At 42.0% G+C, this 26,175-nt stretch overlaps 2 protein-coding genes and 1 long non-coding RNA gene across 4 annotated transcripts in view; all 3 read right to left on the bottom strand.

The window, feature by feature from the left end:
- Positions 1 to 1,128, bottom strand: part of LOC306928564 (uncharacterized protein) — a 9,122-nt gene extending 7,994 nt beyond the window's left edge. Inside the window, exon 1 of the mRNA XM_079508796.1 lies at positions 928 to 1,128. The gene's annotated coding sequence lies outside the window, so the exon portion shown is untranslated. The remainder of the gene's footprint in view (positions 1 to 927) is intronic.
- A 3,342-nt stretch (positions 1,129 to 4,470) lies between these two features.
- LOC306927957 (uncharacterized protein) lies at positions 4,471 to 14,119 on the bottom strand. 2 transcript variants are annotated; one of them, XM_079507856.1, is made up of 4 exons: positions 13,983 to 14,119; positions 12,453 to 12,562; positions 9,870 to 10,070; positions 4,471 to 6,680 (listed from the first exon to the last, which is right to left on the bottom strand). In XM_079507856.1, the coding sequence occupies exons 2-4, from the start codon at positions 12,547 to 12,549 to the stop codon at positions 5,620 to 5,622; spliced, it is 1,359 nt and encodes a 452-aa protein (XP_079363982.1). In that variant the 5' UTR covers positions 12,550 to 12,562; positions 13,983 to 14,119; the 3' UTR covers positions 4,471 to 5,619. The 2 variants fall into 2 exon arrangements, with proteins under 2 accessions (XP_079363982.1, XP_079363983.1); XM_079507857.1 differs by lacking the exon at positions 13,983 to 14,119 and adding an exon at positions 13,177 to 13,263.
- Positions 14,120 to 16,549: 2,430 nt separating this feature from the next.
- On the bottom strand, positions 16,550 to 24,059 carry LOC306928167. The gene is made up of 3 exons (XR_013790639.1): positions 23,867 to 24,059; positions 19,820 to 19,930; positions 16,550 to 18,863 (listed from the first exon to the last, which is right to left on the bottom strand). It is a non-coding gene; the product is annotated as an uncharacterized lncRNA (long non-coding RNA).
- Positions 24,060 to 26,175: the final 2,116 nt, after the last annotated feature.

Here is a 26,175-nt window from a genome sequence, read left to right as displayed (position 1 = left end):
CAACAGACAAGACAACACACCACACCACAACAGACAAGACAACACAACAGACAAGACAACACACCACAACAGGCAATACAACACCAACAGACAAGACAACACACCACAACAGACAAGACAACATACCACAACAGACAAGACAACACAACAGACAAGACAACACAACAGACAAGACAACACACCACAACAGACAAGACAACACAACAGACAAGACAACACACCACAACAGACAAGACAACACACCACAACAGACCAGACAACACAACAGACAGCACACCACAACAGACAAAACACCACAACAGACAAGACAACACACCACAACAGACAAGACAAAACACCACAACAGACCAGACAACACAACAGACAACACACCACAACAGACAACACACCACAACAGACAAGACAACACACCACACCACAACAGACCAGACAACACAACACAACAGACAACACACCACAACAGACAAGACAACACACCACCACTCTACCACGCCACACTGTACAGCACAGCTGGCTGGAGGAGGACGCACCTCCACAGCGAGGGCCAGGCAGATGTGTATCCGCTGCGCGCAACTTGATTCCCGTCCACTTTCATGTCAAGGACCGCCAATATTTACAAGCTTCGGCCGTGGAGGGAGTATGACTGACTATGAATTGACTTTCATAGAGCCGAACACTAAAGTCGGTTCGGGGACCCTTCCCGAACCGACTTTTTGTCGGCACTAAAAAGAAAGGAGTGAATGAATGATCCGACCCTGAATCTACAGCAATAAGATAAGGCCCAAGATTTAGACTCGTAGCGGGGGTTTTTTTTCGATTTTGACGAGTGATATTGTCAGAATCGAAAAGAAAAACGCTACGAGAGTCTAAATCTTGGGCTAAAGATGTTTGTTTGTATAAAACACAACATGAATCAGTTCATCTTACCTGCCGTGTTTAAGGTTGGTTGGGCAGGGCTGCTAACCGTCCTCAACAGTGTTTATAATTTCATTGTATTGTAAAGTAACATCAGTCAGTCAGTCGGAGCTCACACACCATATGATGATTTTCTTTTATTTTTCTCTCATAATAATAACAACGTCGCCTCTTCTTCTGGTAACACCGGCAGGCTGTACACAGTGCGAAGTGTAAAATGCTGCCCTCCACTGGCAAGTGACCGTACGTACGTTTTATAGGTCTATATTTTAAATTGAATATACAAACAAAACAAAAAGGCGCTTTCTGCTTCTTGGTTAATTAAGAACAGTACTTACATAAATATGTACTTTAATAGTTACTTTCCAGCACTGGAATCCAGAAGTAAAAAAAAAAAAGAAACTCACCTAAACCACCTATATAGGCTAATTAACTATTATTATATTATATTGTATTATTATATTATCCATTATTATTATATGGGGTAGGTAGGCAACCTTTGGCACCAGTGCCAACATTGGCACAAAATACTGTAATATGGAGCACCCTGATGTAAAACAGGGGGACTCCCCCACGTGAGAATGTATAGGGAATTGAGCCATTACAAATTAGATTGTTTGGGTTCCACAGATAAATAGTGAAAATAGCCGATCTAAAAGCTCAACAATGCCAATGTCACATTGGGCTTGTAGATGGGCCATTTTCACAAATGTTTCCTCTTAAATTACCTTAAATGATACCAGTTTTTATAGTAGTTTGTTGCAGTAGGCCTAATGGTAAAAATTGAAGGAGAGTTAACTTACGACATCTCTGTTCACTTCATGGGGCCAGTCCAATGGCGGCTCCGTGCGACAGAATGCACTGGACTCAGGCAACAGCCCAGCTGTAATGATCTTAAATCCCTTTATTTTAGATAGTTTTTTAATACAACATAAACATTACAGACTTTAGTTGTTACTGTACAATACTTTAAAACAGTTGGCATGTTGTTGCACACATGTTTTCTTTTTGCACCGCACTCATACAAAAAAAACAATGTATTTAAAACTCCGCGCACGCACACACAACAGTGATTCCAAACTTTTTCATGTCAAGGACCCCCAAAATGACGCTCATTAGCTGCCCAATTGAAAAGATATGCCAGGGACCCCCACAAGAGAATATTTTTTACGTCTAGCAGTGATTTTCAACCATTCTCATTTCAAGGACCCCCAGTTTGATATGCAACAGCCTACGGACCCCCATTTAGTGGCATTTTCTATCTCTGATATTGTAAAACCCATGTTAATTTAATCGGAACCATGTGTAAACTCTCAGTTACAGGTCCATTTGGTTCCTAACTATCATTTAGCTGGAGACCCCTGGAACTCCCTCAAGGACCCCCAGGGGTCCACGGGAACCACTTAAAGGGTTAGTTCAGATTTTTGGATTTAAAGCTGGAGGAAATACCTGCCATTAATATAGTGGTTGGAAAGGTATATATGAATTGATTCCCAGAGTTCTGGTCTTGTTTTTGGTGAATATCAAGTAGTTCCATTCGTTTTGAGGGGGTCTGGGGGCCATGCATTAAAAATAAATGAACCTACAACACTAACGTCATTTGTGTTGTTGACCTATTTCTACCAGCAACTTTCGTTCAACTGACCTCTCTGTCACATGGAAGTTGGAATATTTTTTTGTGTCCAGTATCACTACGCCAGCAGCACAACCCCAGTTCCATGTTCCTACAGCTTTAAGTCCAAAAACTCTGAACTGACCCTTTAAAACACCAAAAGGGGTTCCCATCCAGAATGGGTTAAAGTTTAACCCATTCTGGATGGGAACCCCTTTTGGTGTTTTAAGCATTATGTTTCTAATTTAGCGATTGAAAAATAGCAGATCTACAAGCTCGTAGCGCGGCACTCGTGAAAATGTGGCACAAATCTGAATATATTATTTCACAGCGAATGTTTTTAACTCAAATCTTTGCTTCTGAGGTGGGTCCCTGGAACTATATGTGTTGAGATTGGGGTCCGCGGCCAATTAAATATAATTCTGGGGGTCCTTCACATGAAAAAGGTTGAGAAAAAAATGTTATGCTCTGTTTTTGTGTGTTTTAACCAAATTGTCACATGTCAAATTGTGGATCCAGTCCGGGTCACCGGGTGTTAGTCATAATAATTAATTAAAAATGATTAACTCTGTCAACTGATATTTAATGAGTGAAATAATTTAATAGTGCCCCGCATTTACAATTTAGGCATTTAGCAGACCCTCTTAATCCAGAGCGACTTACAGTAAGCAAGAACAAAAACATGGCAATACATAAAAATAGTCATCGTTGATCATACGTAAGATAAGAGGTAGAGCGTAAGATAAGGGGCGACTGTGGCTCAAGAGGTAGAGCAGGTCATCCAATGATCCATGGTCGGCGGTTTGAATCCCGGCTCCTCCTGTCTACATGTCGAAGTGTCCTTGGGCAAGACACTGAACCCCAAATTGCTCCCGATAGAGACACACGGGGACTACAAATGTCACGCCCCCAAATGAGACAGCGTCCCCACTTCTGGTCCGTTGGCACGGATACTGCAGGCCAGCCCATAGAAGTCCGTTGAAATTCAACTGTAGTTAGCCTACTTTTAAAATAATATGAAATGAACTGAAGACTATATTGATTTGAATAAAAATATGTTTCCAAATGTATGAAGTGTCTTTGTCAACATATATTGTTGTTTTCTCAATAGAGGATGTATTTCACATTTAATTTACCACTTGAATGAGTTACCCATAATGTTGGGGAGCAGAGGGGAGACGGCAGACAGAGAACCTGTCGCTTTTAAGGGACGTCACTGCCTTTACGAGGCTACGAGCGCCGACTTTGAAGAGTGGAATTCTCAATATACATCCCGATCCTGACTGACTTTGTTATTCATGTCTATATTTTGAACATGTCACGGGCTCACTATATATGTTCTACCTACCACGGAGCTCCGACGTGTGTTTTACCGCTGTCAACTTGTTGTATAATTAACTTTGCTGAATAGTTGCATGGGAAAATAACCCAGCTAAATGGAGGAGTGACATCCTGACATTTTCAACTACCTAGTGAATTCTCCAGATGAGTATTAATAGTAGTCTTGCAAGATGCTGTTTAGATCATTTTCAACAAATACATAGCATATGAAACGAAATACAACAAATATATCTGGGTATTGAAAACCTCAGGGGATGCATCCGTGACGTATATACCGTGCGACCACTTTGACTTGAGAATTACAATGCTAGTACTTTTCACAAACTGATGGAGTATATTATAGTACATTGTAGGATGTATATTGAGATGGCAGGTATGTGACATTGAAAAGGACAAATCAAACATATGGGAACTTTATTAGAACACAAAAAAAATCGCTATAGCCTCAGTAATGAACCAGTGAAATTAGGGTATTTCATGATGCCTCTCATAGGGATTGCATTGGCAGCTGCAGTACACAGTTGAAACGGACCAGAAGTGGGGCCGCTGTCTCATTTGGGGGCGTGAAATTTGTAGTCCCCGTGTGTCTCTATGTGCTGGTTGGAACCTTGCATGGCTTCCGCCGCAATAGGTGTATGAATGTGTGTGTGAATGGGTGAATGTAATGCACAATCTATGTAAAGCGCCTTGGATAAAGGCGCTATATAAATGCACCATTTACCATAAGAACCTAACAGTGGAATATCTATATAATTAAATTATGCATGCGTGTACACTATAGAGTGGTATGTCTACATAAAATGCTATCTAAGTTGAGCCTATGCCTATAAGGTCGCTGAGGCTAGGGCAAAGCCATTGGCATGTAATAAAACACAGAGAAGGTTACATACGTTCAAATTACATTAATTGATTGAAACATGAATTGATTCATTTCAAAACAGTACAATTCTAGGAAATAAATAAATACATAAATAAAAACAGTTCTACTGTATACATGAATAGCACCAGAATAATTTACAATATATATGACTGCAATGGCATCCTCTAGCTAAAATAATAGTCAAGATTGATGGATGGTTAAATGGACCACTTCACCACTTTTCAACATCTCTTCATATAATTGGTCCTCACTAATGTTCATGATAAAACACCACCTTTTTTTCCTACTCAGTCTGTGTCTCATAGGAGGGCTTTGGGCAGTCCAGACACCCGTCCACCAGTGACATCATTAGGCAGATTCTTTTTTAAAACAAGATTTGTTTTAAAATATATTTACATTTGTATTATCGTGAGAACGATGGCTTCAACTTTTGCATTGCAACTCTTCAGGAAAAGAAAGCCTGCCGTTTCTATTAGCTTGGATTCACCATCGATGATGTCACTGGTGGACGGGTTTCTGCCCACAGCCTTCCTATGAGACACATACTGAGTAGGAAAAATTTGTGGTATTTTATCATGAACATTAGTTAGGACCAATTATAGGAAGAGAAGTTGAAAAGTGGTCCTTTAAGGTTAACGCTGAAAAGAAATTGGTGTAAGGATTAAAAAAAAAGAAAAAGAAAAGAGCTGGAGAATGGAGGCTTCGGTCTATTGACACGAATTGACGCAGAATTTTCGATTACTGCTAATTGTTAACTGTTAAGTTTAATTGAATAATTTCTCAACGGCGATTAATCGATTAACTATTAACATCCCTAGTGTCTACTGTCTGATCATGCGACCCGAGTTATTGGTACTTTTGTCCCACCCGTTTACAGTGGACATTTCTTTGTCCTCTGAGAACTGTGGACACGAAGGTGTGCCTTCAGATTACTTGAAACATTGAAACTCTTGTCACAGTGTTCACAGTGGAAAGGTTTTTCCCCAGTGTGGATACGCTGGTGTGTCTTCAGAGAGGATTCTGCAGTAAAACTCTTGTCACAATGATTACAGTAGAAACACGGTTCATCTCCACCGTGTACGCGCTGGTGTTTCTTCAGAGAGGACGAATGGGTAAAACTCTTGCTACACTGTTCACACTGGAAAGGTTTTTCCCCGGTGTGGACGCGCTGGTGCGTATCCAGAGAACCCGGCTCTCGGAAACTCTTGTCGCAGTGTTCACAGTAGAAGCGAGGTTCGTCGCCGACGTGTAGGCGCTGGTGTTTCTTCAGAGAGGACGAATAGGTGAAACTCTTGCTGCACTGTGTACACTGGAAAGGTTTTTCTCCGGTGTGGACGCGCTGGTGTTTATTCAGGGAACCCGACTCTCGGAAACTCTTGTCGCAGTGTTTACAGTTGAAGGGCTTTTCTCCGGTGTGGACACGCTGGTGTTTTTTCAGGTCGGATGCCTGACTGAAACTCTTGTCACATTGTTCACACTGGAACCGTTTTTCCCCGGTGTGAACACGCTGGTGCGTCTTCAGGTGATCGTTCTGCTTGAAACTCTTGTGACAGTGTTCACAGCGGAAAGGTTTTTCTCCGGTGTGGACACGCTGGTGTTTCTTCAGGTCAGACGACCTGTAGAAACTCTTGTCACAGTGTTCACAGATGTGCGTTTTGTTAGCTGTGAAAGTCAGCTGATGATGTGTCTGGGCTTCAGTTAGTGTGTCGGCAAACTGTCGATGACGGTAAGGTCTCGGCGGTTCGTCGGCGTCTCCTCGTCTCTGGCTGGTTACGGAGGTCGATGAGGTAATCTGTCCATTCCTCAGCATTTGGCAGTAGTGATCGTTGTGTCTCGTCCTGACGTGTCTATGGAGGAAGACCTGAGACGTGAAGGAGTATGAACACTCGGAACAGGAGAAGAACTGAGTCTGGGACGACTGGGACATCACTCCTGAGAGACAGAGAGAGAGAGAGATGGGGGTGACACAGGGTGAGAGCGAAGGGGAGAGGCAGGATACAAATGGTGAGTACAGACATTTTCGGAAAGCATCCATCATGAAGGCCTGTGTTTGGGTTAAAGGTTAAAGGTTTGGCGACATACATTTTTGTTTTCTGACCTCAATTTCACGCAAAAACTTTGAACTTTTACTTTTTGTTTATTTGAGAGTACAATGCATATTAAATGGTCATTACAAATAAAGGCAACATTCAATGGATTTCCTGTGGTCTGTGGCTTTCTGAATAATTAGGCTAAAAACAATGCTGTGATTTCCAGCTATTTCCATCCACTAATCCAGATCAAATCGGCTCAGTGTCTATTTTTGTCCTACACAAACATAACATTCCCATTGACAATGAATGGAGAATTTTACGTCAGTGTCAGAGCAAGTCTGCTTAGTGTCTATTTTTGTCTTACACAAACATTAAATTCCCAATTGTCCATTCAATAGATAATACAAACAGACAGAAAGAAAACACACACACACACACACACACACACCCTAAAACGTTGGGTCAGGTTTGGGCAGAATTTGAGAACTACAGTACACACAAGACACAGACACATAGTGAACAATTAATATAGTTAATAATATAGTGCATACATGGGCAACTGGCGGCCCGGGGGCCACATGCAGCCCCCACCATCACTCAATGTGGCCCGCAGGTTAATATCGGAATACTGTTATATTATTGGTTTCAGCTGTTACAATTCCAAACATGCAAACATGACCGGCTTTAATTACTTCAGTCTATGTAGCTTAATGACTATTATTACAACGTTATTCTCTTTTTTATGTCCATATGTATTTGTATTTAGTTCATACAGTTTACATAACTATAATTAAAGCCATTTGAAAGGCATTTGAAAGATAATAAAATTGTAACTTTTCAGGATTACGCGTCGCATTGAGACCTTGTAGATCTGCTATATTTGCTACAACAGTAATATGCAGCGTGGCCCTCTGGAGTGAGTGTGGAAACATAGTGTTCCTCTCCATCGTCAAAGTTGCCCACCCCTGATATAGTGGATAATAATGGACAACGTCATAGTGTCTGAGCAAATAGGCATAGCATCTAGTTTATGTCATGATGATGTACGTTGATAACTCCCTTCACACCCGTGTGAAGAGTTAGACCACTCTCTAATAGTATTGATCGTCATACATACATGCAGGCCTACTAGTAACCTTTTCATCTCAAATTGACCTGCCAAAATAAATCCACGATTTAGGGCTGATTCATACTCCTATTTTAGAGCCGAATAAAAGTCGGTTCGGCGCCGTAGAGCCTACAATGTGACGTCATTTGAGGTTCGGGGGGGCGGGTACCGTCCTAAAGTCAGCTCTTCGGTGCTACTGAAAATTTCTGACGAGCCAAAATCATTTAGGCACTACAGCGCCGAAACAGCGGTAAAATAGGAGTATGAATCGGCCCTTAGTGTTGCTCGCTCGTCACTCCAACTTGCTTGGAGATCAGACCGATCTCTCGGAGGATGCGTTTAATAAACCCATTTTGACCTGGGAACGATTCTACAAATGTCTTCTAAATCATGACAGTTTTCTGAAAAAAACCATGTTTCTATGCGAGTGGTTCTCACGCATTTTCATGTCAAGTACCCTCAAAAATATATGTAATTGGCCGCCGACCCCCATCTGAAAATATGTAGTTCCAGGGACCCTCCCAGAAGCACAGATTTGACTTAAAACGTTCGCTCTGAAAGTATATATTCAAAGATTTGCACCACATTTTCAAGACTTTTCAAAAATAGCAGACCTACGAGCTTGTAGATCTGCTATTTTTCAATAGCTAAAGTATAACATAATGCTATAAACACCAAAAGGGGTTCCCGCCCAAAATGGGTTAAACCGCAAATGTGCGAGTCAGCAGGTTAAAAATGTGCGTTGAGCCTGACCCCTGACTTGACCTGGCAATCAACAGCACTATTAACACCTTGGAGGCCCAGGGCGGAGATCACCGTCAAGTTCAAGTTCATGGTCAAGTGCCCAAGGCGGAGATTGATAAATAGGACGGAGATTAATGATATCAAAACCGATCGCATCACTCCACAGCCTGGGAGCGGTCCGCTGTGACGCGCAAGAGTGAGACGTCATCGAAAAACTCCCTCCCCTGTTTAGCTGATGAAAACGAAAATCTTAAAACGTTCATAACTCGCGATCTAAATCATCCCGTCTAATTATGAAAAAAGATCCTGTGTTAGACGGCGATAGATTTATTTTTATTCTTACCTCCCGTTGTTGTCGATCGACTCTAGAGTAGTGTGGCTATTGTTAGCTGCTACACAGACATTCACAACAACTTCCGGTGCCCCGGTAAAAGTGGTCCGGGCGCTATAAATGATTTTATTTTATTAAATTTTATAAAATTATTAATTTTATTAATGGATTAAATAGGTCTGGGCCATCAAGGTGTTAATGGCAGCTGTATAACCGCTTGTCTTTTGTCCGTGTCTTTTTGTGCGTACTGTAGTTCTCTTAAGTTTCAGGCCTGTTGAGATCTCGCAGGCTATCCTTCCCTGCAGACAGGGACTCAACCTAAAGTGACTTCTAAGTTCCACTTTTCCTAAGAAGGACAACTTTAATAATAATATTATAATTGCATTTTGGCGTTATTCATAGTATGGATTTTCGGTGGTGAGGTTACCACCAAACTACAACATGACGTCACGAGCCACAGTGAAGAGCAAACCACCGCCACCGCCCCAGTCCTTCTCTCCGTTTTTACTCACCACCGCTCAACGTTATTTCAGCTCCGGCGGTCACCTCACTACCGGAGCGGTGGTCATCTCACCACCGAAAAACCAGACTATGAATAGGCCTTAACCTATTTTGGGCGGGAACCCCTTTTGGTGTTAGCATTATGTTATGCTTTAGCTATTGAAAAATAGCAGATCTACAAGCTCATAGCGCGCCACCGAGTGGCGCGCTACAAGCTTGTAGGTCTGCTAATTTTTAAAAATCAGTCAGGATGTAGAAGACATTTTTAGAATCTGATCTCAGGTCAAAATGGCTTAACTGCAACTGCAAACTAATTTTGGTTGATAGTCTCTTATTTTGTCAACACCCAGTTTCCCCCCACACATGTAGTTCCTGTCACTGTTTTTAACCCCCAGGTGACTGACCTCCACTGGTCTCCCCCCAATCATCACTGTCTTCAGTGACTTCAGAGTCAGATTCAAGTTCAACTTCGACTTCAGAGCAGTGGGAAGAGATGTCTTCCTCTTTGATGTGTGGCGGCTCTGGTTCCTCCTGGAGCAGACTGCAGGGGCTCCTCTCCTGTCCAGGAGAATCCTCCTCTTTGCACACCACCACGTGCAGGACGTCTAGGGGCAGGGAAAATATCATCATAGTCAACACTGGATTCCTAAAATGTAAATCCATCCGTTCTTCTTCCATGTTCCATGTAATGTGCTATTACCTACCAAGATATGATTGACTAAAGTTACTAACTACAGGTTATTACAGTTCTGAATGATTTAGCAAGATTTATGTTAGATTATCTGAAATTATATATTATTTACTTTACCCCCAAAATGAGTTATGGACATATACTTCACACCTGAGCTCTGATTTGGGAGTAAAAACCCATTCAGACCCAAGTTCGATTCTACAAAATGTATTCAAAATCCTGACGGTTTTCTGAAAATGTCAGGATTTTCTGTCAGTCGTTTTCAAACATGATCATGTCAAGGACCCCCAAAAATATCTGTATTTGCCCGCAGACCCCCATCTGAAAATATGTCATTCCAGGGACCCCCTTTGAATATATATATAAAATATATATTCAAAGATTGCACCACATTTTCATGATTTTTCAAAAATAGCAGATCTACAAGCAAATAGCGCGGCACTGAGTGCCGTGTAGATCTGCTATTTTTCAATAGCTAATGTAACAATCTTTAAAACACCAAAAGGGGTTCCCGCCCAGAATGGGTTAACTTCACACCTGAGCTCTGATTTGGGAGTAAATTAGTAATGCCACAGCGTGCATGATATTATGAAACAGGCATTTCTGACAATGAAAGCTTGAAATGTAGGTGGGTAGCTTAACAATCTATGTAAGATACTTTCATGGCATAGCTCTATACGTCTGCGAGTCTGTGAATGCGTCTTCTTGTGTGTCTGGGACAAATCTCAGAAACCGCTGTATGCACGCTGCCAGTCGGCCAAGCAAGTCTTGTTTTCATAGAAATGTGTCACACATAATAGTAACGTTTTGTAAACTATGACTAAGAAAGTGCAGAGTGCAGACTGTAAATCCTTTTTTGCGTTTCAAAACGCCCTCTAAATCTTGACCTACGTTTTATGAAAAATCACACACGTGTGAACCGAGTGGTGCAACTCCCCTCTCCCCCTCTCTCTCTCTCTCTGTAATTAGCAGGCAACAGTGCAACACTATCTCTCTCTCTCTCTCTGTTTCTGGCACAACAGCGCCACTTTTGCCCCTACTGGTACTCTAAACATAGGGACATAGTCCCATAGGGACATTGCTGTTAAAACAATCAAATATTTATTTAAAAATCACACCTGTGTGAAGTGAGGTATTTCTTATCATCGTGCGTCACCATCATTTGCTCAGACACATCTGACGTAAATTCTCCATTTATTGCCAATGGCATTTAATGTTTGTGTTAGGACAAAATTCTACACAATAGCTGAATATAGGAGGGCCCTCAAATATTACAAAAATAGTATGCTATATACTAGTACCGTACATGGCAACAAGAACCCCAACATGGGTTCCCTAAACCCACTATACTTACAAAGATCTGTGTTATCTCACACAGTTCAGACTCACAGAGCCATTTCTAGACACCTCGGCCCTTATTTATCAACGTGGTGTAAATAAGGGCCCTCGTCTCCTTCAGAGACACACCAGAAAGAAATCTGTTTGAGACCTACATCCATACTGTAAAGAAAATCACACCAGTTGAACTTATATGGTCCAGTTTACCTTTGCATTGCATTTGTGCAAAATACAATGTTGCTTTTGGATATGTAATAAGAAAATAAACATTAAATCATAATCATCATTTTTCGACCGCGGTCGAGATCGTGGATTTCACAATGCCACGCCAGACTTTCCGGTCCTTCATTGCCATCCCCAGTTCCTGATGCACGTGTCTCTAGCGATGACATCAGGGAAAGACAGTTTTCTACCTCTGGTCTGCTTTGAGGCAGGACTCCAGAGAAGAAGGGAAGATAACCTCATTGTCAGCTCTGTAGCGGTGGCCGGCAAACTGTGTTCTTCTGGGACTAGTGAAGAAACACGGGGATGGCTGCCGTATATTAGATCAGTCGATGGGTGGCTCTTCCAAGACAGATTTTGCGCTCTCATTAGAAGGCGGGTGTAAGTGCCATGCAACCGTTTCTCTAATTTATTTTAAAGTGTCCATGTCTCGGCGCCATAGAGTAGAATCGGCTCAACAGTCGTCCTAAATATTTTTACTTACACATCTCTTACTAAGCTGGGATGACCAGATCTTATGCATGTCATTGCAGGCTGACCAGGCCATACCCTTCCTAGTTTGAAAGTCCTAAATATTAAATAGAATATCTTTCAAAATGAAATGTGAGAGATATTCCAATGATGGTTTTTCAAATCGGGATATTATAGATGTCATGATATTTTACCATTGTTGTTGCATAGTGAAAACCAGACAGAACAGAAAATATCAAAGAAAGGAAGAGCACATGAAACTTACTGAGGTGTGAGTGGTCTTCAGGTTCCTCCTGCTTAATATAAATGTCTTCAGGTTCCTGTTTAATAGAAACGTCCCTGGCTGAGTCAGGAGAGTTCATCTTCACCTGCAGTCTGGAATGTAGTGAATAAGGAAGGACTTTAATAACTGGAGACCTGGTGTTAGCCCAACTCTCCAACATGTGAATCTGGAGATTACGGGATTCATGTAGGCTATTAGGGAAATAAATCATGCTCAACATAAACTACATCAATTATAACTATTTGAATTCAGGATTCCAACAAATATGTTTAAAACGTATATTTTTGAAGCATTCGATTTGACAATGATGCTCTTTGTTTGGTCTTGTGTTTTGTTAATAAACACCGATCTTTTGTTCAGATCTAGCCAAGATTATGGAAAGAGAGTCGCCCTTTGGTCAACAAGAAAACTACAACCATTTAATCTATTTGGAAACACTTTGGTTTCAAGGAGTCACAAAACAATAGCCTGGGTTCCAGGCTCCAGCCCGCTACGCAGTGACATTTTCAGATCCGCGGAACGCAGCGAATCAGGCTGGAACCCAGGCTAACAAAACAATACTGTGTATTTTTGTTACAACGATGTGTGTGCACCACAACACAATATGACCAAGTCATCTCTCACACACACACACACACACACACACACACACACACACACACACACACACACACACACACACACACACACACACACACACACACACCATGTTCCATCTTAGCCCAAGATTTAGACTCTCGTAAATGTAGGCCTATGTATCGATTCTGACATTTTCATTCTACGAGAGTGTAAGCGAACTCGCCCCTGCAGTCCTTCGCCCCTAAAAAAAACCCTGGTCTTGAATGGCTCTGAAGTCTGAACATGTACAATTAAATGCACCATCTGCTTTTACCCTGCTGCCCCACCTGTCCGGTTTATCTGCGCCTAGCGTTTAGAACCCGTAGGTCCGTAGTTTAATTTTTTTTTTTAAAGTGTTTTAATCCACTGTCTCGGAATCCGTCCTCCATCTTGGATCTTTCATCGTCTCCCCAAAGGAGTGCAACTGGCTACGCAACCTTGACCGGCAGGGGCGCTGGTGTTGCGCAGTTGCAATAGAGGAGAGATCCAAGATGGATGACATATTCCGAGACAGAATGGATTAAAACACTTTTGTTAAACTACGGACCTCCGGGTTTTAAATGCTAGGCGCATATAAACCGAACAAGTGGGGCAGCAGTATTGCACCTCAGATTTTGCATATGTACATGTTCAGAGCCATTCAAGGACAGAGGGGTTTGGACGAAGGACAAAGGGCGAGTTCGCTTAGACTCTCGTAGATGGAAAATACATTTACGACCGAAGGTCTAAATTTAGGCAAGCAGCACCGTAGCCTACACTACTATAACCACTGGTTGTTTATGAACACATTTATAACAAGCAAGCAGATATAACAGAAATACGATTCATGATCCATCTTAAAAGATGAGTCAATAAAGACAAAGGGATGAAACAACGTGAATCAGTTCATCTTACCTGCTGTGTTTCAGTGGTTGAGCTGCTAACACACGTCCTCCTGCTGCTTAACGATTACACTGTTTTGAAACGACACGTTTTACTTTTCTTTGTATGTTGAAACCACACGTATTATGTATTTGTATGTTAAAGTGTCAACAGTCAAGTCAACACACCGCCATGTTGTTTTCACAACTGCATTGTGGGTAACTGAGTTCTTCTTCTTCTTCTTCTTTTAGTTTCCGGCAGGCTGTACACTGGTATGTGTAATGCTGCCCTCCTCAGGCGATGGGAATACTATCCCTTACACTTTGGAATATAGCTCCGTGCAGATTATTTATAGTGCCCACCCAAGTTATCCCCGTGCTATTATCCTCTCCTATTTCTCAGCCCGTTGGCTGAGTTGGCGCAAAGCCCTCTCTCAGAGTAACGTCCAGCTCTTCAGGAGTTATTTCCTCCACGTTTAAGAACCTCCTTGCTGCGTCGAGCACCATATTGATTCTCTCTGATTTGCGCGTTATCTCTACAGCACAGTTCACCACCATGGCAATGAAAGCCAGGAATCTCTTTTTGTCCACGTACATGTTCATCATGCCCTCTGGGTCTCCACTCCTTCCCTCCTCAGGCTCCTTTTTTTCCTCTGACATACATTCCTCCCCCACCAGTCTCTTAACAGCATCCGCGTATGACATTCCATTTTCCTTCCTCCTCATCCTATTCACCTCCACTTCCCTCACTCTTTTTGGGCACTGCACTGCTCCTGTATGGTGCTTTCCTTCACAGTTCACACACTTAAGAGGTCGCCCCTGCTCTTCATCACATTTCCCATCACAGTTCATCTGCCCACATGTCTTGCATCTATTTTTCCCTCGGCAAACTGCGGCTACATGGCCATACTCTTGGCAGCAAAAACAGCGTAGTGGTGCCACCTCGAACGGTCTGACTCTATAACTTATGTAGTCTACACAGACTCTTTCTGGCAACTCTTCTTCGAATGTCAGACAGACTGACTTGCTGTCCTCCTTCCTTCCCTCTCTACTCAGTTTCATCCTCCTAGCCTCACACACACCTTCGATGTGAAGAAACGCCTCACTGTCTAGTGACAGCGGCACCGCGCTGATCACTCCCCTTTTCCTCGGTTTTGCTCCTAGCCGGAAACATCTCACTCTGATGCCGTCAAACTCTGTGATTGCCAGGATTTCTTCCAATTGCTGCTTTGTTCCACACTTAATAATGACCAGTCCACTGCGTGTAACCCTTATTTCGCGTACCCTTCCTACTTTTCCTGCTAGGCTCTTGCCTACCCCGTGTGGATCACTAAAGACCCCATTCTTCAAACCATCTGCCTTCATTCCAGCCACCAATACTTCCTCTCGTCTGTTGTCACTCTCTGGGCTGGTCGTGTCATTTCTTCGCCGTTTGTTTACAAATCGTCTCGAGTCTTGCTCCTTCTGGTTCACCTCACGAGCCCTTTCCGTAGCTTCTTCCTCGTCACTCTCCTCAGGTACTTTCTCCGCATCACTCTGGCTGCAATGCTTCTCTACCTCGGTATCAACTACCAGCTCATCATCAGATGATACAGTCGGGCAGTAGTAGTACTCCAAACTGACGGGCCTTGATGGCTGTGGGCTCGAGGAGGGGTTGTACACCGGACTGACTGAGGCCCTGGTTACCCCGGGAGAGGGATTGTACCCCCCCTCGTCCTCCACCTTTCGCCTTCTTCCCTTCCTCCTCCCTTTTCGTCCGCCTCCTGTGTCCTCCGCCATCTCTCACAGTTGTTTCTTGCCACAGATTCAACTTTCACACAATTCACAGCCCAATAGTTAATCTCACAATAGGCACAGATTTAAATTTTCCCGCACGTCAAGTCACAACACCAAACACCATCCGGGCCGTACTCGACACCGGATCGGCAGCCAGCCATTCACAGTGGCTCACAACTTGTGTTTACTGGAGTCCTCCCGGGTAACTGAGTTCTTCTCCTGACCAGTTTGAGTAGACGCCAGTTGGTGTATTGCTGCCCCCTACTGTTGGTCTCGGGTACTGTCCATTGTTTCTAGACCTGTAGAGAAGAGAACATCCATCTAGGAGTGCAACGGTTAATCCAACTAATAAATTTAAATTATTATGGAAATTAATTGTTAAACATTAAGGTGATAAATTAACCCATTATTGAATCAATCCCTATTTTAGAGATGCTCAAACACTGTTGTGCAACTTAATATAACAGGGCTGACGTCGTTAATCAATTTTATAAATAAAAACTCTATTATTTGATGCAGCAATTAGACTAATTGATTGAATTAATACATTCATCCCCATTTTGGGTCAAACCAATACAATCAAAATAGTGAAAACTGAATATGTATGAGGTCACAACTGAACTTTTATTTTAAATCATGCATGACAACGTTGTGACAATTAAAGTATAAAATATAACTTAAATGCTTAATCAAATCATTGAAATAAAGCTTGTTGAATGAAACAAAAAGTAATCAATGGAATAATCCAAATAATGTAGTTGGAGCCCTAAATGTATGCGATTTGATGCACTCAAACACACCAAGGTACACCCTGTACACCTTAACATACAGTACACCTGTCAAACATAGAGTGAACCCTGATGAAGCCTCAGGCTGAAACACGTTGGTCAACAGCGTTTTTGTAAAGCCTTACTTTTTTGATGGAATAAAGGATTTTCTACTTGAACTTAACAGTGTTGCTGTGTGCCTTCTTTAAGTTCACCACCTTCATTTTCATCCCACTGTGATATTTACAAAGGAATTGAACCTTAAAATAACTTTTGACCTGAAAGTGCAAAACCCTCTCCAAAGAGCACCTCTTTACAGGTTTCTATATTTAAAGGACCCACAAAGCGCTGCTTCTTTTATCTGATACACACCTTCCACTTAAAAGGGCCTGCCTCGCCTCAAATACACACCTTCCGTCTCTCCTCATGCCCCCCCTTACATATTCTTATTATGTTGCATTTAATTTTATAGAATAAATTGTAATTATGTATTTTCATGTACTTTTTGTATGTATTTTATATGGACCCCAGGAAGATTAGCTGTCGCCCCGGCGTCAGCTAATGGGGATCCATTAAATAAACAATAAACAATAAACATGACATTAGCAATACATGACTGTAATGGCATCCTCTAGCATATATATATATATATATATATTATAGAGCCCTTTATATATTTATAGTAGAAAGTTTCTTTTTAGAGGGGTGCTAGCCCCTCCTATATACAGGTTTAATGTTTGTTTTAAAAACACCATTGACAATGAAGGGAAAAATTACGTCATTGTCCCTCAATACGTCATATTGTCTCTTTATTGTTAATGGCATTTAATGTTTGTGTTGGCACCGTTTGTTTTACATCACCATTACCTCACCTAATCAACATGAGTTAGACTTTAATATATTAGCGCCCCTCACTTCACACAGGTGTGATTTTTGTTTCTTATAATGTGACCTGAGTTGCTGAAACTTTTGCCACACCGTTTACAGTGAGAACTGTGGACACAAAGGTGTGAATACAGACTACTTGAATCACTGAACCTCTTCAACCTCACAGTCTTTCCGTTGGAAAGGTTTTTCTCCAGTGTGGACATACTGGTGTCTTTTCAGAGAAGCTGAATATGAAAAACTCTTCTTACAATGTTTACAGTGGAAAGATTTTTCTCCAGTGTGGATACGCTCGTGTCTAGTCATGTCAGATGATTTTCTAAAACTCTTATCACATTGTTTACAGTGGAAAGGTTTTTCTCCAGTGTGGATACGCTCGTGTCTAGTCAGGTCAGATGAAGTTCTAAAACTCTTATCACATTGTTTACATTGGAAAGGTTTTTCTCCAGTGTGGATACGCTCGTGTCCAGTCAGGTCAGATGAAGTTCTAAAACTCTTGTCACATTGTTTACAGTGGAAAGGTTTTTCTCCCGTGTGGATACGCTGGTGTGTCTTTAGGTTACTTGAAACAGTGAACCTCTTGTCACAATGTTTACACTGGAAAGGTTTTTCTCCTGTATGGATACGCTCGTGTTCCTTCAGGTGACGTGACTGACTGAAACTCTTGCCACAATGTTTACAGTGGAAAGGTTTTTCACCGGTATGGTCAAAATGGTGTACCTTCAGGGCACACGACTCACTGAAACTCTTGTCACAATGATTACACCGGAAAGGTTTTTCTCCTGTGTGGATACGCTGGTGTCTATTCAGGGAACCTGTAACACTGAAACTCTTGTCACAATGTTTACACTGGAAAGGTTTTACTCCAGTGTGGACACGCTGGTGTGTCTTCAGGGTACCCGACAAACTGAAACTCTTGTCACAATGTTTACACTGGAAAGGTTTTTCTCCAGTGTGGACACTCTGGTGTGTTTTCAGAGTAGTAGACCTAGTGAAACTCTTCTTACAATGTTTACACTGGAAAGGTTTTTCTCCAGTGTGGACACTCTGGTGTGTTTTCAGAGAGGTAGACCTAGTGAAACTCTTCTTACAATGTTTACAGTGGAAAGGCTTTACTTCAGTGTGGACATGCTGGTGTCTCTTCAGGGAACCTGACTCACTGAAACTCTTGTCACGCCATTCGTCATCACAGTCTTCACTGGTCTCCTCCCAATCATCGTCTTCAGTGACTTCAGTGTCAGATTCAAGTTCAACTTCAACTTCAGAGCAGTGGGAAGAGATCTCTTCTTCTTCATCATCATCATCATTTTCTTCTTCACATTTCACTGCTAGTAATGTCAGCATTGACTCATCAGGCTGCTCTGGTCTTTGAAGTAGATCTTCCTGTTCTTCTTTAATGTCTGGCTCTGGTTCCTCCTGGAGCAGACTGGGGCTCCTCTCCTGTTTAATAGAATCCTCCTCTTTACACACAGCCATGTGCAGGATGTCTAGGAGCAGAACAATTACATAATAGTTAATACTAGATTCCTAAAATGCAAAACTATTCTTCCACTGTCCATGTTCCATGTAGAAAATTAGCTCTTACCTTCAAAGCTTTAGCAACATATCAGCAACTTAAATATTGCGAGTAGAAATTAGAATTTCTATGTTTAGTTACTTATTCCATTTGAGTCATGATACCATGTTAAAACACAATACTTCACACGTGGGCTCTGAACCAGGAGTAATGTTTAGAATAGGTTTTGTCTGCATGCAGTGAGTCCGCCAGACCAATTTAGCCTCAGTACACCACCAAGAGACAATTTGCCAGCGCCTAGACTACACATCAGAAACATATAGGCTACTATACATCCATCTTCAACCGCTTATCCGTAGTCGGTTCGTGGGGGCAATAGCTCCACCAGAGAGCTCCAGCCATTCCTTTCCATAGCAACATTAGTAACTTCCTCCTGGGGGATCCCGAGGCGTTCCAAGGCCAGTGAGTCGATGAATTTCCTCCAACTGCGCCTTGGTCTGCCCTGGGTCTCGACCTCCCTAGGGAGACGCTCGAGAGGCATTCTAACCAGATGCCTGAACCACCTAAGCTGGCTACCACAATGCATCGACAACTCATAACACAAGTGCACCCTCACAGGAGAGCGTGCACTGGGGCTTGACAATTATCATTATGAACATGCAAGATATTATTCTCGTCACAAAATGGAACAATATAGCCTGCTATAGGCTACAGCTAAAGGCAGGTCATTTTGCTGTTTGTTTTGCTGTTTCTATCTCACGCTTCCTTGCACTGACCATTGAACACTTTGTTATTATAATCGCATCTTTGATGTATTTACAAACTTCGTCATGATATGTTTTGCCATTGTTATTGTATAGTGAAAATAAGACATTGTGGCAGCCCTACAGAACAGAAAATATGAAAGGAAGAGCACATGAAACTTACTGAGGTGTGGTTGTTTAATAGAAATGTCTTCAGGTTCCTGTTTAATAGAAACGTCCCTGGCTGAGTCTGGAGAATTCATCTTCACCTGCAGTCTGGACTCCACACACTGGTCTGAAATCAAGTGAATGAGGAATCACTTTAATAACTAGAGACCTAGCGGTGTTAGCCCAACTCTCTGAATCTTGAGATAATGGCATTTATGTATTAGGGAAGAAATCATGCTTAACTTAAATAAAAAAATCACACCTGTGTGAACTGAGTGGTGCAAGGTCTTATATAGTCTGATCAGCTATGTCAGTGACGTCACACACCAACCATAGCAACCATGCTCACCTGTGCACGGACACGTACACAGGTACACAGGTACACAAACATACAGACAAAGCTGGTTGTTGGAGTGGTTTGCACCACTCAAAAATGTAGGGCTGCTCAATTAATTACTATTTTAATTTGGTCAGCAAGTGGAGTATTTGCCTCGATATGACCATATAAGGTCGGTGAGAAACTGAAAATGTCTCCGATGTTGTGTCTCAGTCTGGTTTAAAACCTAGTGTAATGATTTATTTTCTCCAGCAGAGTGCACCGAGGTGTCTCGTGTGTGAGAGACACCTCAGTGTGTGTGTGTGCGTGAGAGAGAGCGTGTGTGTGAGAGAGAGCTGCACTGCACTCCACTCCGTGATGACAGAAAACAGCCACAACATGTAAAAAGTACTTTGTTGGTTTGGCTTACTAGAAAACTAAGGGGAGCAGCCACACATATCCATACGTTCAAAAGTTCTGGCTGGGACATAACATTGCTAAATACCGTTTGTTATTCATTACTGCAGCCTCCTGCTAGATGTTGTGCTAAGCTAAAGCAAAGCTTTATAACCAAAACAAACACTGCTTTGACCAGGGTTGCCACATTTTGTGAATTTGAGAGAGAAACAAGCAATCAGGTATATACAAATGATAACAGGCCAGATAAGCCCAAAATTCAGAAAATAACATTTTTGACTAAAACTAGGATAGGGACGACTAAAATGCGAACTAAGACTGACTAAATAAAAATAAAAAAGCCTGCCAAAAACAACACTGCTAGTGTATACTCCAAAAGCATAAAAAATTTCAGAGTTAAATTAACACTGATGATAGTGTTCTCCCAGAGAGCAAAATTGAATCAAATGGGGGTCTGTGGCCTAATGCATGTCAAACTGGAGGTACTTGGTATTATGGTCTGCATATCTGCCGTCATGTTGTAGTTCAGTGGTCACCTCACCACCGAAAATCCAGACTATGAATAACGCTTAAGGCTCCTGTGATTGTATGTATATCGTATCGGTCACAAAATTCCATATTGGTCAGTCTCTAATAGATATAGGCTATATAATGTTGCACAACACCATTCCACCTATATCCCTTATACCTGCTGTAAACGTGTGATATATGACAATGAACTTGAAGTATACAAACAACATAATTTGAAAAGGAGAGAGCCAAACACAAAGTGTGTTTGTGGCTACATGTGCAGCTTGTGAACAAGACAGGAAATTCTCAATGGCATGAATTACCTGGATGGTCATTCTAGGACTGACACAATAATACAGCATGCCAAATGTTTAGTTGGTAAGGATTAAATGTCTGGTGCATGAAGACATGGAGCTCTAAGTTCACTTGACAATCACATTAACATTAGTGGACAGAGTAAATATCCTACTGCTTTACAACATACGTTTGCACCTTGTTGCTTAATTTATATGCAGATTAACCAGCTGTATGCTGTAAAACATTGATGTTAACTACAGGGTTACAATGATAACAACACAATCTATATAAATGTCTTGCTGTTGTTTAGGTTTAAATACACAATGAGTCTAAAAAGGATGAAAAGGGCAATTACATTTACATCTCAATTGCATTTCAAGGTGAAATATAATGGGATGAGCTGCAAGTCCAACATGGTTCTTTCACTCAGTAAGAAAACAGACATCCTTAACAGTAGGCTACACAGTAGGCCACACAGCCAACTCAAGGTACGGCCACTGAGCCGACTTGGGGACCCAACACAAGGACAACACAAGAGATGGTCACGGCCACACAGCCAACTCAAGGTACGGCCACAGAGCCGACTTGGGGACCCAACGCAGCTCCTCCAAGGAAAACAAACAAATGAACGGAGCTGAACGTGAATCCCCCCCACCGCCCACCCCTTTTTTCCCTCACTGTATATGTTTCTTTACCATTTTTACCTCCTTTATGATGAATTCCTGTTCTGTCCTTTGTCTATATAGAAGTGTCTATTTGTACGTCTCTAAATGTTTTTGATGAATTGAACATTGTGGACCCTATTGGAAACAAGTGTAATGCTTAATTGGGTCGTCCACTCACAGTTAACAGCCTTTGTATTGAGTTTGTGCTTGAAATGTACTGTAATTCTGCAAACTGTTAATACATTTTTCAATCAATCAATCAAAAATCTCAATTTGCAACTCTTTCTATAATGGGATGAATCTAGAGTTGCAATACCCTCCCTCCATTGACTCCCCACTCATCCAATTTGCGTTTGCGATCTGCTTGTCTTAAACGACGTTAAACTCACCAACATTGCAGCTGTAGTCCAAGCTTGAATAATCCTCTTTCAATTTGCCGAGCTTGTTTTTCATAAAAATCCCCCGTAGACATGTTATGAGCTACTTTCTGTCAAGACATCCTCTGCAGGTGATTCTTTTTCTAAGTGTTGCAGTTTGGAAGCACTCGTTTTTTTAACGGGTCGAGCTGCTGCCTCCTGCATTGTGTGCACATTCGAACAGGTGGTACACAGGACCGTACAGTGACTTACGACGAGTGCTTCCAAACTCCAGCACTTAGAAAAATAATCACCTGCACAGAATTTCTTGACAGAAAGTTGCTCATAACATGTCTATGGGGGATTTTTTATGAAAAACAAGCTCGGCAGATTGAAAGAGGATAATTCAAGTTTGGACTACAGCTGCAATATTGGTGAGTTTAACGTCGTTTAAGACAAGCAGATCGCAAACGCAAATTGGAGGCGAAATCACACCGATGTAACGTCAGGGTTACATTAATAATAGCTCCTTTCGGAACCCTACGTTAAAGTTTCTGACATTTTGATGACTTTACGTAGGGTTCCTTCTCGTCGACTTCAAGCGACGTGGGACGCAATCTGACTTACCCTGACTTACCCCTGTGCTGCGCTGTGGATATGACGCTGACATATTCCAAAAGAAGCATATGAGAGCTATAGGAGACAAGGAACCCTCTGACCCCCCCCCGCGAACGGCTCAGAAGCCGTTAAGTATTTTTAATGTTTGTTAGACCGTTTTGGCAGCTCTCTTCCTTCCTTCCTTGACTTCCTTATTGACATCCTATTGTACCGCCTCCAGCACCGTGGCTGGCTCATAGACATATATACATAGACGCCCCTTCCGGCTCTGAGGCGTGTGTCAAAATTGAAGGCACTATTTTCCCGACATTCCTTGCGAAGAATAGCGGAAGCAAAGCGGAAGCTTGTCAAGCTTCCGCGTGCGTAACATAAGTCCCGGAAAAGACGCGCTGTGATTGGCCAGTAGTCACTTGAGTGACAGCGAGAGACATGGAGGATTCACATGAGTGACGTCACTCGGGCAGCGACGCAGTCGCCTTCAGCAAATGCCTTCAGCACTTCTAAATAAGAAAGCTGCGGAGAACTGTTGCTTTGTGTTCACTCTTTTAATGTTTTCTGTTAGTAATCTAATCCCCCCTGGCTCTGATGTTGTATTGTTAATAACTTTGTTGTTTGTGTTTGTTTGTTTGTCTTGTTTTGTAATGTATATTGTCATGACTGTTATAAAGATTTGTTAAAAAAAAAAAAGCCTTCAGCACTGCACTTCCGCCTTCATTGGGATACACGTCGCTCCAATGAACTGCAGCGGCAAATGAGGCGTCTATGTATATATGTCTATGGGCTGGCTACCTGCGACAGAGGCAGGAACGCGCAGATAGCCAGTTCCGGCGCTCTGTCGCAGGTAGACAAAGGGATGAAACACAACGTGAATCAGTTCATCTTACCTGCTGTGTTTCAGTGGTTGAGCTGCTAACAAACGTCCCCCTGCTGCTTAACGACCACACTGTTTTGAAACGACACGTTTGACTTTTCTTTGTATGTTGAAACGACACGTTTTACTTTTCTTTGTATGTTGAAACCACACGCATGTGTCTTTGTATGTTAAAGTGTCAACAGTCAAGTCAACACACCGCCATGTTGTTTTCACAACTGCATTGTGGGTAACTGAGTTCTTCTCCTGACCAGTTTGAGTAGACGCCAGTTGGTGTATTGCTGCCCCCTACTGTTGGTCTCGGGTACTGTCCATAGTTTCTACAGTACCAGTACTGTGACCTTGAATCCAGACCTGTCGAGAGAAGAGAACATCCATCTAGGAGTGCAACGGTTAATCCAACTAATACATTTCAATTATTATGGAAAATAATTGTTAATCATTAAGGTGATAAATTAACCCATTATTGAATCAATGCCTATTTTAGAGATGCAATTATAGCCTAAATCTTCCCAAATAATGAAAAATCCCGAAATATTGAAACTAGCACATCTACAAGCTCAAACACTGTTGTGCAACTTAGCATAACAGGGCTGATGTCGTTAATCAATTTATAAATACTCAATTTGATGCAGCAATTAGACTAATTGATTTAATTAATATTCATCCCCATTTTGGGTCAATCCAATACAATCAAAATAGTGAAAACTGTATAAGGTCACAACTGAACTTCTAGATCGTTAAAGGGATATTTCACTTAAAAAAAACTTTGTCATTTTAACGTCTACTCACTTATGTACTTGAGGGGGCTGTGGATTGTCATTTACTGTTTTCATTTATTTTGGAAAAGAACCTCCTGCAGCTCCAGCTGCTCCTCCTCCTCACAAAATCAAAAATAATTATTAAAAAAAACACGGCCCCCTCACGTACATTATCAGTCAACAGAAAATAGGTCTGGTGTTTCCGATGAATATATCATGATTCAAATGGAGTTTTAAGTTATAATGGGTTTGTATAGGAAGGGGGAAGGGCAGCTAAAATTAATATCAAATATCTACATACTGACTGAAGCAACTTAAAAACTGTCTGGGGTGTTCATATAAATCCTGCAATTAATTCATTAAATTAATTAAGTTTTTTAGAAAGTGAAATATCCCTTTAAATGCTTAATCAAATCATTGGAATGAAGCTTGTTGATTATTCAATTAAACAAAAAAGTAATCCATATAATAATCTCTAAGGAAATAATGTATAGTTGCAGCCCTAAATGTATGAGATTTGATGCACACTCAAACACACCAAGGTACACCCTGTACACCTTAACATACAGTACACCTATCAAACAGAGTGAACCCTGATGAAGCCTCAGGCTGAAACACGTTGGTCAACAGCGTTTTTGTAAAGCTTTACTTTTTTTCATGGAATAAAGGATTTTCTACTTGAACTTAACAGAGTTGCCGTGTGCCTTCTTTAAGTTCACCACCTTCATTTTCATCCCACTGTGATATTTACAAAGGAATTTAACCTTAAACTAACTTTTGTCCTGAAAGTACAAAACCCTCGATCTCCAAAGAGCACCTCTTTACAGGTTTCTATATTTAAGGACACACAAAGCTCTGCTTCTTTTATCTGATACACACCTTCCACTTAAAAAGGGCCCGTCTCCTCAAATACACACCTACCACTTTAGGCCTGTCTCTCCTCAAAATACACACCTTCCCTTGAAAGGGCCTGTCTCGGGGCACGGTGGCACAGTCAGAGGTGTTGTCGCCTCACAGTCCTAGGTTCGATTCCCGCTGGGGACGCTGTGGGCGTGTTACCTCCTACGCGTCATCAGTGCCCATACCCGAGGCGGGGTTGGTGAAAGGGACTTTGTGAGGAGTGTGCATGTTCTCCCCGTGTCCCCCAGGGTAGGTACCCTCACAAAAAAACATGCAGTAATCCTGGTCTCTAAACTACCTCCCCCTGGCCAGCCGGGGCGCCTGATGGAGGGGGAAGGAACTGGTCGGAATAACGTGTTCCTTCCACATGTTACGTCCGGCCAGGGAAACTCCCCCGTCAGGTGAAAAGAAGCAGCTTGGACTCCTCATGCACAGAGGTCAGTCCGCTGCCCCCCTCCCCCAGGTTGGCAGAGGAAGTGTAGCACCCAGGATTACATTAGATAATTGACACTGGGTGAAAAAATGGGTTGCAAAATTGAAAGGGCCTGTCTCTCCTCAAATACACCTTCCACTTGAAAGGGCCCGTCTCTCCTCAAATACGCAAACATTCATTCTCATACAACCTGGATATGTACGCCATTGAGGGACGCTCACTCTTTTT

This window comes from Electrona antarctica, assembly GCF_951216825.1.
Source record: "Electrona antarctica genome assembly, chromosome: 8".
Taxonomy (NCBI): domain Eukaryota; kingdom Metazoa; phylum Chordata; class Actinopteri; order Myctophiformes; family Myctophidae; genus Electrona; species Electrona antarctica.
The sequence above is the reverse complement of the archived record's forward strand: the minus strand, read 5'-3'. Positions and strand labels throughout refer to the sequence as shown.

What these genes read in the sequence shown, in the direction of transcription:
- LOC306927957 (XM_079507856.1), bottom strand. Translation starts at nt 12,549, where the DNA reads ATGAACTCTCCTGACTCAGCCAGGGACGTTTCTATTAAACAGGAACCT. An exon ending in TGAAGACCACTCACACCTCA is followed by an intron (nt 10,071 to 12,452) that starts GTAAGTTTCATG and finishes CCCTGCCCCTAG; the next exon opens with ACGTCCTGCACGTGGTGGTG. An exon ending in TTGGGGGGAGACCAGTGGAG is followed by an intron (nt 6,681 to 9,869) that starts GTCAGTCACCTG and finishes TCTGTCTCTCAG; the next exon opens with GAGTGATGTCCCAGTCGTCC.